Source organism: Cricetulus griseus, chromosome 2 (assembly GCF_003668045.3).
Source record: "Cricetulus griseus strain 17A/GY chromosome 2, alternate assembly CriGri-PICRH-1.0, whole genome shotgun sequence".
Taxonomy (NCBI): Eukaryota; Metazoa; Chordata; class Mammalia; order Rodentia; family Cricetidae; genus Cricetulus; species Cricetulus griseus.
The window spans coordinates 313,680,715-313,694,061 of NC_048595.1; the positions used below are offsets into that span (position 1 = coordinate 313,680,715).

A 13,347-nucleotide genomic window follows, 5' to 3' on the forward strand; every position below is an offset into this window, starting at 1 on the left:
ATTGTCAGTGTAGGTCTTTATTAGACCATCAGGTGTTTAGACAGGCATTGTAACACAGCTTTACAGATTTAGACAAATGCAACATAAAAGAATGCAACACACCTTTGCACCATTAAAACAAATGTTCTACAGCATAAACAAATGTGACACACCTTAAAATAATATTCCACAACAGAGTGTTCTCTCTAGTCACAGACAAATCATTGGGAGAAAACCCAGAAAGGGCCGAACTGAGCATGTTAAGTGCAGCCTCTGTAAGGGGAGTGAACCAGCCCTGTTTGTCTAGCTGTGGAGATCTCCTCACAGAAACAGGAGTTCAGGGAAATGGAGGCCTCCCCTAGTCGAAGTCCTTCGATGCTAAGTTTGAAATGGGACAAATGGCACAGGTGCCTATTTAACATATCAAATTGGACCTGACCTCCAGCCTGTTCCTACCTAGTACAGGATAAGGCTGGTATACCCTCCTTCCCTCAACCTGAACTCTGCACCCCAGGGGCTAGGCTGCCTTCCCCCAGTGGCTCTTCCCTATATAACCCAGACATTTTAGTCACCCAACCCTTTTGTACCTTTGACCTCCTGGCTGCTGCACCTGGCGCCCCTCTCTTCCTCTCTCCTCTTTCTATTCTCCCTTCCCCTCCCCCTCTCTCCAGATTAGCCTGGTTATGTCCACTCTGGACTCTCCTAGATGCTCCTTTTTTTTTTTTTTAAACCTCTGCCCTTTTATCTATAATAAAGTTTCTCCTCCATCATATCTAGGAATGGTCCTGTTTTTTCCTTTTCATTTCTTTTTTTCATTCACCCACCCTTGTTGTATCTCTCTCTCTCTCTCTTTTTTTGACAGTGTCTTTCCATACCGTCTAGGCTGACTTCTAATCATGTTAGTCCTCTTGCCTTAGCATCCCACAGTGCTGGGATTATGGGTGTGAGCCACGACATCTGCTGTCTTCATTCTATTTTTGAGCAAGAGTGGACCTGAAAAATTAAACTGTAAACATATGTTAATGTAATTCTTTGGTTTTTTTCCCCCCTTCTGTGCTGGAAATCAAACACAGGGCCTTGCACATGTGAGACACACGCTTTACCATTAAGCTGCTTTTATAGCCTGTAGAATTCATTTCCATAGTCAAGGAAAAAGTAGTGTGTGTTCATGTGAAATTAGTGAAATATCAGTGGCATGGATGCCTCTGATTCCTGACAATGTGTGTTGACATTGCTGTCATTGTCCTTATAAGCCTTGTCTGGGTGAGACCCTTCAAGGAGTTCTAGTGTTACAAAGACCACTTTTAGATGATAACTTTAGGTAGTGGACACAATTATTTGTGAATCTGCCTCATACTGTGTCAGTCTTTGCAGAGCTCCACTGTTCTCTCAGCATGCTGCTAGCAAGAATTAGAACATGTTTTCTGAGATGCTCAAGTGAAGGTGTTAGAGGGAGAAGTTTCATACACTGACCCGGTGAGGGACTTCTGTGGACTCTCAGTCTAGATCCTGTAGTGGGGTTTGTAATGCTGCCATGTGAGTTCCTGCAGGACGGGGACTGTTCCTTACTGATTCCTGGTTTCAGGATAAGATGTGTACACACAGACTGCATTGATGGGTTCCCTAATTACAAATTTACCTTTTATAATTAGGGTAGGAGAGGGCAGAGTGTTCTAAGTCTGCTACAGATTATTAAACTGCCTCTGCCTCACCCTGTTAAACTTGTTTTTCATGTATGTCATTTTTTATTAGTCCTTTAATTATGCCATCTCAAAGACTCTTTAAAAATTTTTTAATGGTTCTGAGTATTGAACTTGGGCCTTCTAAATTCTAAGCAAGCATTCTACCACTGAGCTACATTCCCAGCCCTTGAGTTTTTGAGACAGAGTCTCACTATGTAGCTCAGTCTGGCCTTGAACTCAATGTGATTTCAGACTGACTTCAAACTTGTCACCCTTTTGCCTCTACTTCTTGAGCAGAGAAGTTATAGGAAATTGCCAACATGTCTAACTCAAATAGTACTTTTAAAAACTTTGTTTGAAGGCAACAAAGAGAGAGAGAGAGAGAGAGAGAGAGAGAGAGAGAGAGACTTTCCCAGGGAAGAGCACACCAACTGAACATCTAATACCAAATGGTCATCCCTGGAAACATACCTACAAGTAACATTACACAAACTGAGCTGTTTGTATTTAGGAATATAAGTTAATATATATATACATACATGCACACACACACACACACACAAAGAGAGAGAGAGAGAGAGAGAGAGAGAGAGAGAGAGAGAGAGAGAGAGAGAGAACAATAATCAATGAAAAAGAGGCCATGAATCTGAAAGAGCAAGGAGAGGTACATGGTAGGGTTTGGAGGGAGGAAAGGGAGTGAGAAATTCTATAATTATAATCTCAAAAAATAAAAAATAATTCAAAAATGTAAAGCAAAAACAAAAACTTGATTTCAAATTAAGAAAACCTTAAGGCATATATAAGAAGGGAATTGTGAGAAATAAAAGGAATTGATTTTTGTGTGGTGGGAATGTAGTTTTAATTAAAATGTTTTTATTGTGGCAATATATTAACACATTAATCATGCTAAAATGAAAAGATAAGGTTACTTAATAGTGATCTGTAATACTTAAATGTTTGCTTGTTTGTTCATTTAACAAGCATACCATTTTTTAACCTTTAAAATGTTTGTTTTGAATTTAGAGTATGACTTCAAGTATAAGCTCTTACATGTAAAGAATTCATCAAAGATCCCTGGAAAGCAAGTGATTCTTAGACTCATCAGTACAGTAATGGACCATCAGCACAGAAAAGATGGCATTGATGGATTTCTGGAAGTCAAAATTAGACAAATTCAAGGCTGAGATGCCAGGGACTTCATGTTTAGGGGAATCTGCACAATTTCAGGGGATTGACAGTCTATCAAATACACTGAAATTCTACAATAACATGGCTCATAGGAGTAGCTAAGGGGTGAAAATCAGTCAAGAAGGCAGAGAAAAACAAGGACACAAGGACTTGCATTCTCATTTCCACTCATTTAAAAACCTTCATTCTTTTTTTACCAGTTCATATTATTTAGAAGTGTTTTAAAAATTTTAAATATGTTGGCACACTTTCTAACTATCATTTTGATACTGACTTCTAGTTTAAGTTCACTATGTCCTGGTGACATAGTTTGTACAATTCCTATTTGTTTTAACTTACAATTTTTCTCCTATAATTTGTAATAGAGTCTTCCTTGGGGAATATTTCTCAAGAGCTTGAGAGGATAATGTACTCTGCTGTTGTTACATTGTATATTCTATGCACTGTTTAAGTCATATATATGTTAATGAATTTCTGCATCCTGGATCTATTAATTATCAAGGAAAAATGTAACAAGCATATCTCTAACACTTTAGACCTACAGAGGTTTGTCAGACCAGGAAGTGCTGTATAATAAAGTGTTGTGGGAATTCATTCCACCAATAGCTTTGGGGTACTAGCTTAGGTTTGGCTTCTTGTCTGCAGATGTGATCTCTTAAAAGGAGAGTGACAGAGATCCTGAGCTCTCTTGGGTTGTGAAGACTGGGTCAGGTGGTGTGAAGCAGTGTGTGGCTGGTTCCCAGCTCCCTTGGGCAGAATGGAAGGACTTTGCAACTGGTTATATCTTGTCCTGTATCTATGAGTCTGTCATAGTCACATTTTTTTGTTACTGTAATAAAACACCATGATAATGGCAACTTATGGAGGGAAGAGTTTATTGGGTATTACAGTTTCAGAGGGTTAGAGTCTGTGACCATCATGTCAGGGACCATGGCAGGCAGGCAGACATGGAGCCAGAACAGTAGTTAAAAGCTTATACCTTGATCCACAGGCTTGAGGCCAAGAGAGTTAACTGGGAATGGTGTGAGCTTTGGAAACCTCCAAGCCCACCTCCAGTGACACACCTCCTTCAATAAGGCCACACCTCTGAATCTTCCCCAAACAGTTCACCAACTGGGGACTAAGCATTCAAATACATGAACCCATGGAAGGCATTCTCATTCAAACCACCACAATGCTGTATTTCACAGATTCTAAGGAGCAGGCTTTTCTTGATTTTTAACATCTAAAATTAGGACACAGCACATAATTGGTGCTTTTCAGGTATGCTTGGCAGCATTTTCCCCTTACTGGTACATAAAACAACAGTGTTTATAACTGATGGTGCTTTAGATTTTTGAAATACGGTAAATTTCTGAATATTTGTTCAGTTTTGAGATCTCAAGATGAGGACCACAAATTATTTGCCTTGGTGGTTTTCTAACTCCAGCTTATTGTCTCAATAAACTCAAGGTATGTAGTAGAGAAGCAGGTCTATCAATACATACATGGAGGTTTATGTTCTGTTATCGTAGACAGTAGTTCACATAAAGTGTTATGGTAGCAGTCACCTTTCTTTCATTGAATAGTTTATGTCTTACTGATGTGTGATTACTCCCTGATTAATAATTAATTACTTCCTTTTGGGGGTTGCAGTGTTTCATAGTATTAGGGATTCTTGGGTTGAATCCCCACTTCTGAGTATGTACTTGATCGAATGGGATTTAGTTTTGGATAAGCTGCTGTAATACAGCTAATCTTTAGTGATCTTTATAGTTGGATAGACAGTTGTAGCCCCCAGATGGTTGCCTAACCCTTTGTTAGTTATCTTATGAAGGTGCCAGTGTATAGCAAAGTAATTAGTTTGCTTTTCAAAGCATTGTTTCCATTTGGAGCAGAAACAGTAAATACTGAAATGGCCAATAAATGAATCAGCCATGGAATATAGGTAAGAGAGGAGAAATGCTGAATAATCTACACAGTGGGAAATCAACCCTTGAGCAGTGACAATTGGCTGTGCTTTCATGCATTAGCATTGAGCATTGTGTAGAATTAACTTGGTTTGCGCTGATTAAATTCCAGTCTGAGGCAAAGTGCTTCCTATCTCATTTCTAGACTCTTAACAGTTCAGTCATCTCTCATTGAGAACTCATTTCTCTGTGTGTGATTCAAACATGATAAAACAATAATGAGAAGTTAAAAATCAGGGTTAGAAAAAAGTATTTTAAACCTGTACCTTTCTGAACAGGAGCAAAGCAATTATAAGGGTTTGGGGAATCAATAGAAATTGATGTTTTATACCAAAGAAAACTTAAGACCTTGAGTCTTGCCCTTGCTGCTCTCACTATATAGTACAAAGAAATCAATAGGCCCTCAAACCAAGCTACTCACAATTTACTCCCAGCAATTAATGTTGATATTCAAGGTAGTTTTGAGTATTGGGATTTGGAGAACAGCTCATTAAGCAAAGAAAAATGAAAATTTTAAAGTTTTTTTTTTTAAATTTTGTTCTTTGAGAGTTGTATACATTCATAAACGTGTTTTGATCATATCTGTCCCTTAGTCCCTCCTTTCCAACTCTACTTTTGTCCTCCTGTCCCTTCTGAACTTGATGAGCTAGTTTTAAATCAGTTACTTCTGCTGGTATATTCATGGTTTTAGGACAGCCATTTTCTTTTTAGTCACCATAATTTGTTAATCGCTTACATTTTGAAATGAACATAAACAGTGTATATGCATTTGACATGAACTTCTAGCTAGTTAACTAAGGAGTCTTAATATTCTTTCCATTAAAAATGGATAGTGTTCCTTGAAGCAAGGAGAGGAGCTCAGTCCTGCCTCAACTTGATGCACCATGCTTTGTTCAAGCACTTGGGAGGCCTGCCCCTTTCTGAATGGAGACAGAGGAGGAGTGGATGGTAAAATGAATGAAAAAATGTTACTTAAATAAAATAAGAAATGGATAGTGTGCTGAAAATCACTTAGCCTGACTGTATGTGATCTCTTACCTCTAACTATGGGTGATCTGATGATGGTTTGAAATGAGAACTGAATGTGGGGTCCCCTGAGCCTATGAAGACAACAGGAGATTGGAGCTGAGCATGGATGTGTAAACCCAAAGCTCGGCGTGGAGCCCTAAGGAAGGTGTTAGTGAGAGGACAGAAGTGAGAATCTGCACTTGTCATGCAGGGTAAAGTCCACTAGAGGGAATCTTCCTATAGGCCAGAGTCATCTCCCTTCTCTCCTAATGATGCTTCCACCAACACTATTGACCTCACTGATGACCTCGGAGATCTTATTTTATGGAATCTACTACTGATCTTGGAGGGAAGAACCATAGATTGTCTAAATGACATAGCTATTAGTGGAACATCACTTATTAATGGTTGTTAATTATGAGCAGTTACATGCAGTTCATAGCTGGCTTTCTTTTTTCTCTTATCAAAAAGCCTGACTTCAACTCAGTGGGAATAATATATAAAGACAGCTTAGGTATAATTCTGAATCATTAGTGTCCATTTACAAACTGCTGTGTAATTATTAATTACAAGTTGACAACTTAGTTTGTTTGTTGTACAGCGCTGTGTTGGGTACCTGCTTAAAATCAGTGATCGCTTTGATTTTGTTATAATACAGTCACTATGATGAATAATCATGTGAAGATTGTTTCTTGATAGGATTTACATATAGGATGTTTTACTTTATATAATGTGGAGGGAATGAGGGTGAAGAGATGAGCTCTAGCAATGTTTATTGCAGCTTTCTTTTCATGGCCCTAGACACACTTTTATTTGCCTCCATACATTGAAATGTCTTCACTGAAAACCACCACCAAGAAACTACAAACCTCACCCAGTGTGTGTGTGTGTGTGTGTGTGTGTGTGTGTGTGTGTGTGTGTGTATGTATACAAGGCAAGCAAAGGGGAGGTCTTGCCTTTCAAAACAGAGTTAAATGCCTTTAATAAAAATAATAAATTTTAATTCCATCCCTGGACTGTCATTCCTGTAGCTGGAATCAGCTCCTCGGCTTGGTTCCATTTCATTGATCTGGACGGCTTTACATCACAGTTTTAACCAGTGGGAGACTAAAGATCATCTCTCTATCTCCTTATTCTTACATTCTAGAAGGTTCTTCTTTGTAATCCTGTCAGTGCTCTGTCTTTGGACCCTTAATAGCTGGCATGGAATTTACAAGATACCTTATAAACATTTGTTAAATTAGTTTGCAGAACCTAATGTTTGTTAGTGTAAGTGAAAATATCACTCATAAGTTTCATAGTTCTTAATGTATCAGAATATTTGACCTTGAATTAGATGACAGAACTGTGGTTGACACAGACAGCATTGTAGTAGCATAAACTCATATAGGCATAGCCACCTAATATTTGGTGAAAGTGTCAAAAGTGTATACAGAGGGTAAGGGACAGCCTATTCAACAAGTTGTTATAACAAAACTGATACAACCTGTGGACCGGTGGAATCAGATCCATACCTCTCACTCTGCACAAAGAAATATTGAAAAAAATATATCAAGGACCTTAATTTAAAATCTGAAATACCAAAATTGCTAGAGGAAAATAGAACACATTTCAAAATGCAGGCGTGTTAGAACTTGGTGAGTTTGACTCCAATAGCATAGGGAATAGTCCAGAAAATGAACAGTGTGAATCCATGAAATTAAAAAGTTCCTCACATCAGAGGAAACTATCAGCAAAGTGAATAGATGGCTAAAGAAGGGAGGAAAAGTCTTTGCCAGACATGCTTCCAACAGGGTGTTAATACCTAGGACACAGAAAGAACTGCAGCCAATCACCCAAACTGCTGAATGAGCTAATGAAATAGAGTTCTCTAACATGAAGCCTAAGTGGCCAGTGAGTATTTTTGAAAGTGTTCCAGGGGTGGAATGTTCAGTTGGTAAAGTGCCTGTCACAGAAGCCCAAGGACTGCAGTTCAGAGCCTCAGCTCCCACACAAAAGTCTAGAGGGTCAATAGGAGGGTGGAGGCAGGCAAATCCTCACGGCTTCCAGGCCAGCAAGTTGATGAGCTCTAGGTTTCATGAGACACCTTATCTCAAAAGATAAGGCAGAGAGTGGTTCAGGAAGATATCTGACACCAACTTTTGGTTTCTATATGCATGTGCACACACAGAAGTTACAAATATATAGAATTAGAAAATGGAAATAAGTGTTCCATATCCTTAGCCATCAAGGGAATGCACATTACAACTGCTTTGAGGGGCTGGGAGATGGCTTCATGGGTAAGATTAGTGTGCACATGCAGAGACCACCCCTCTGGTCTCTGCATACACACACACACACACACACACACACACACACCCCACATATATTCTGCTTTGGGATTACCTCTTAGTCAGAATGTGTAGCATCAAGAAAACAGGTGACAACAGATGCATGCAAAGATGTGTGGAAAGAGGGACTCTTATTCACTGATGGTGAGAGAGTATGGTTGTATAGACATTATGGGAATTAGTGTGGAGGTATCCAAAAATTAAAAGTAGAACTGCCATAGAGCCTAGATATGTTACTTCTATATACGTTCCCAAAGGATTCTACATCCGATCACAGACAGATTTGGGCATCCATGTTTCCTGATGAATTATTCAGAATGTCAGTAAAGTGGAAACATTGCATGTGTCCATCACCATACATGGATAAGGAAAATGTTCTATATATATATATACAATAAAATTTGATTCATCTGCTAAAATAATGGAATTGTAAGGTTTCTAGGAAAATGGGTAGATCAAGGAAGTAGTCTATTAAGCAGTGTGAGCAGGACTCAGAAAGTCAAGTGTTGTGTGTTCTCTTCCCTGTGAATCCAAGCCTTTAATGTTTGAATCCCCGTGGATATGAGTGTTAGTATAGACTATAAACTAGAAAGGGACCACAAAAGGGGAGCAGAGTGTGGGGGTGTGGGAGGGCAGCCGAGCATGTGACAGGAAAGCAGAAAGGAGGCTGTTTGGGTGGAGAAAAATCAACAACAACAAATGCCACAATGAGACTTAATACTTTCTTTGTATGCTAGTTTTTAAAAAAAATGTTAGCACAAAGCCTGACACAGAGGGGATAGGTCAATTAATTGTTAGCCACTATAAATGTAAATATAATATCAACATGTTAATATTTGATCAGCATATTGAAGACAATACAAATATAATAATATGAACAAAGATATTAAAATTCTTGTTAATGTTTAGTCTATGTATTGTGGTTACTATATTGCTAATAGCCTTGATGCATTCCTATAACATAAAATATCAGATGTTAATGCCCATTTTTCCAAACATAATTTTATTAATATAATATTACATTTAAAATTCTCACCACTTAAACCTCATTAGTGAGTTTTCTTCTTGGCCTCTTTTCTCAAACCAGATTTGCATCTGCTGGCGATGATGGAATTATAATTGTGTGGAATGCCCAGGTATGTACCAATTAAATGTGGGCTGTATTAAATGCATTACAGTATGGTTGAATATTTATTCACTAATACTGTGTGGGGTATATTGGCATATTATCATCATTGGTTAATACTTGAGAAAGGTGAGTTACAGATACTCATTTGCAACAGGGACTAGTATTTCATAATAAAGAGATAAATTTTAAGTTTTAAGTGCTGGGGTGTGTGTGTGTGTGTGTGTGTGTGTGTGTGTGTGTGTGTGTGTGTGTGTGTGTGTGTGTGTGTATTTGGGCACAGAGGCCAGAGGAGGACATTGAGTGTGCTCTGCTTTTATTTTTCCTTCCTTGCTCCTTCATTCTGGCTCTCTGATCTCATTTTTCCTTATTTTTCCACAGTCTTGCTTAGCTGGAGGCATCCTGTAGCATCACACTATCCACCAGGTGGCTCCAGTCTTCCTCCACCCCACACTGTGCCCATTTGACATTTTTTGCATACTCAATACACATCCTCCCACATACTTAAAATTGCCTGTAGATACTTGTTTAGATTATATTCGATTGCTTAAAATTTGTTTTGAATTCCAAATACATAATTTTCAATGGCTTGTATGTCGATTTTTCTACATAGCTATTCTTATTGCTATTTAAGGCTCTTCAAGTTGGAAAGGGTAAGTTTATTAACATTCTTACTTGTATTTCAGACAGGAGAAAAGCTCCTGGAACTCAGAGGACACACCCAGAAGATAACTGCTGTTATTGCATTTCCTTCCCTGGACTCTTGTGAGGTGGACAGTCAGCTCATCTTGACAGCCTCTGCTGACAGGACTGTTGGTATATCCTTACCCCTAGAGTGCGGTGGCCAGGGACCCAGGGCCTGTGCGTGACTGTGCATTCTGATGGCAAAAATGGTTTCCTTCAAGTCTTCAGGAGATGCTCCCTGAAGTGCTAAGTGACTGGAAGCAGCAGGTCAGGGCTTGTAGTTCTGAAACCCCATGGCTGAAGCAGCTCTTTCTAGAGTGCAAAATTAGAATTCTAGATTCTGTCACATCAAGTTGTGCAAAAGGGACAGATGGAGGTTTTGGGCTTAAAATGCTATCTCGATGTAGGGAAATTAGGATGAATTGGGCTGGAAAAGAATTCACTTCCTCCTCATGTGTGGCCCTCACTGTGAGAACCTGTGTTGCTGAGTGGTTCTGCACAGTAATTAGGTCTTGGTATTTTAAATAAGTTTTTAAAGTGAAGGTACTTTTGCTTTCCTGTACTTTCCAGTTTGAATTTATAATACAACAGAAATGGTACTGTTCTATGAAGTGCTCTTGTTTGCTCCAGAATATTCTGTTTTACATATGTTGACTTATTTAATCTTTAAAATGGCCCTATGAAGTAGGCATTTCTGTCTTTCTCACAAGTGCGAAGGTAGAGGCAGAGTTGGTAAGCCACCTGACCAAGCCACATGGCGAGTGGCCAGCAGCATGCCTGCTGTCGGGGTCCTGAAGCTGTGGCAGACATGCTCCTGATACAATAGTGTGCATAACACACTCATTATGAGAGCATGCCTTTGTGGAGCCCATGTCCAAGGCTACAGGTGACCGAGTGAGTGTCCATCACTCCCTTTAAAACATCAGATTGGCCAGGACAACGAAGCTCGGTTGGGTTTAGGAGTGAGCCCAGAGGAGGGATGGTTTCCTAGGCCTCTCTAGAACCAGGGCATATATAGGACATGTGACTGGATGTCCCACTTTGAGTGAGCCCAACAGCTGTATCGGTTATAGACATTTTATATACAGGGAGAAAATGTCAAGAAAACATGTAAGTGGGATCATCTCTGTGTGCTCTGCCATTCAGTCAGATACTTAGGCAGGGCTAGACATTATATTACAGATTCAAGCTTTTGTTCTTTTCCCTTTGTTATAATTTCTACAGAAGTAGAATCTAAAATGCAGTGTCTTTTTAGGCCATTTCTAAGATGCTGTACTAGTATTAGAGACAGTTATTAAAATTGCTGTCACAGTTCAAGATAAGGTGCTGGGACACTTACCTTGTAAGCAGTGGCATCATCACACTAGCCATCCATATTACTGCATCATTCATATTTTAAAAAATCCCAGGGAACCTTGACTTTCACATTTTATCCAGATAGAATCGAAATTTACTCTCCTTGGAGCTCCATTATTAACTCTCTTAATTAAATGTTGATGGTAGATTTTTTTTTTTTTGGTCAGGTAATGGTCTTAAGATCCCACATTTCATAGTTCTTTTAAACAGTAAATTCTTGAGCATTTAAATCATGAAGTCTGTGGAAAGACTGTGAAGGAGGCATTAGAATTGGGAAACTTATGGCAAGAAAACAGCATCTAATTAGGGAGAGAGTTTTTTTTTTTTTTTTTTTTTTTTGACTGAGTAGTTGGTTTCTTGTGACACAAACATGAGTATATAGGTATCTCCCTTTTTATATATTTGAAAAATGAAGTAGAATTAATAAAAAACAGATATTATAGGTTTAACTAGATTATGAAATTGGCATTAAAATGTTAACATAAAATGTATGTTAGACATGCTATAAGATGTATTTGCCATACATTTATATTATTTACATTTACAAGTATATGATATGATATTTATATGGAGTGTAACACCATAGGAAATAGTGTTAAAAGTTTATAAAGATCATCATGTTTCTTAAGTCAAACTAAACCCTCACCATGTGCCGAGAGGCCTTATAGTTACGTCAGCATGTACAGTCACAGTCACACACAGTTACTGCTATGACAGTGGCAAACCATGCAGGTACACTATAGTGAACTTTCAGAAACTGCTGGGAGGGGTTGTGGTTTTGGTATAAAACATTATGCACACATTTGCTACATATGGTAAACTGTCCTCAGCAGATGCAGTGTTTGATGCCTATGAAGATTAGTGTTTCAGGACACTGTCTCTGTTGCATCCTCAAGTTTCCTTGTATACAGCCGTAGCTTATTACACCTCCTCCTGAGGTGACGACCTGCCTTATAGATCTATGGCAGTGTAAACACTGGAGAGCTTAGATTTTGTTTAAAGATTTTCTGCCTGTTTATACTTGTGGTTTAATTGTTAATTAGAAATATTATCTCGTAATTAAAGTTTTAAATTCGATTTGGAAATTATTTCTTAACATCAGTGTAAGTTTGGGACTGTGATACCGGCAGACAAATCCAGAGAGTCTCCTGCTTCCAGTCTACTGTAAAGGTAACGTCTGAAGCAAATTCAGGTTTCTATGCTAGTATTTTTTGTTGTTGTTATTCACAAAATGATTTTAATAAATCAGGTGAAATTACTTATTTAGGTTTTACACTTTGTTGCTTTCACACAGTCAACCATATGATTTTAAGACAAGATTTTTGGGATCATATGCATTTAAGGATGGGAATGTTTCAGTTGGAATGAGAGCAGGGCCAAGACAAATGAGAAAGTGGGGCCTGGTAGGTTTATAGCAGGCCCTCCTAGAAGGAGACAGCATTTGCAGAACTATAGCAGGAGCTGTTCTGTTTTTATGCTTTTACCAAGAGAGAGGGAGGCATTTGTCCCTTAACCACTACCTTCTCTAAGGCCCTGAGGACACGTTGGTTTCTTATTTCCCAAATCAAAAATTGTAATGTGTCCATGCCATTTATTTCATTCTTATAAACAAATATTAATTGGGACTTTTATGCCAAAATACTGCCAATGTGAGAGAAACAAATGTAGCTAAGTCTTGTTTCCTTGTGATTCCTGCAGGAGAAATGTTGTTTGTTCTGGGGAAGTTAGCACTGTTCTCTGCTAGCCAGTTTGGGAAAGGCACCAGTTCAAGGCCATCTCCCCCACAGCTTTGGGGACAGCCTGCCTGACAGTAGGCCATTGTCCCTTTTTTTGCTGAGTGCCAGTAGTCAGGCTCATCCATTATTTTCTAGAACCGTAGCACCACTGTGCTGTTATGAAGCCAGTTTGCTGAAGTTCCTGTGGAAGACAGTGCCCTGTGCTGTGCTCTCACTAATCTAACAGTGGGGTGTCTGAGGAAGTCACCCAAGTATTCACTGTATTTTATGTGATATGAAAAAAGTGTTACTTTTGCATTCCTTTAAAAT

At 38.8% G+C, this 13,347-nt stretch overlaps 1 protein-coding gene across 1 annotated transcript in view; it reads left to right on the top strand.

The window, feature by feature from the left end:
* Positions 1-13,347, top strand: part of Wdr41 (WD repeat domain 41) — a 46,581-nt gene that overhangs the window by 12,828 nt on the left and 20,406 nt on the right. The window contains exons 3-5 of the mRNA XM_027401708.2: positions 9,224-9,272; positions 9,949-10,080; positions 12,410-12,472. Of these exons, the coding sequence (XP_027257509.1) occupies positions 9,224-9,272; positions 9,949-10,080; positions 12,410-12,472 (244 nt within the window). The remainder of the gene's footprint in view (positions 1-9,223; positions 9,273-9,948; positions 10,081-12,409; positions 12,473-13,347) is intronic.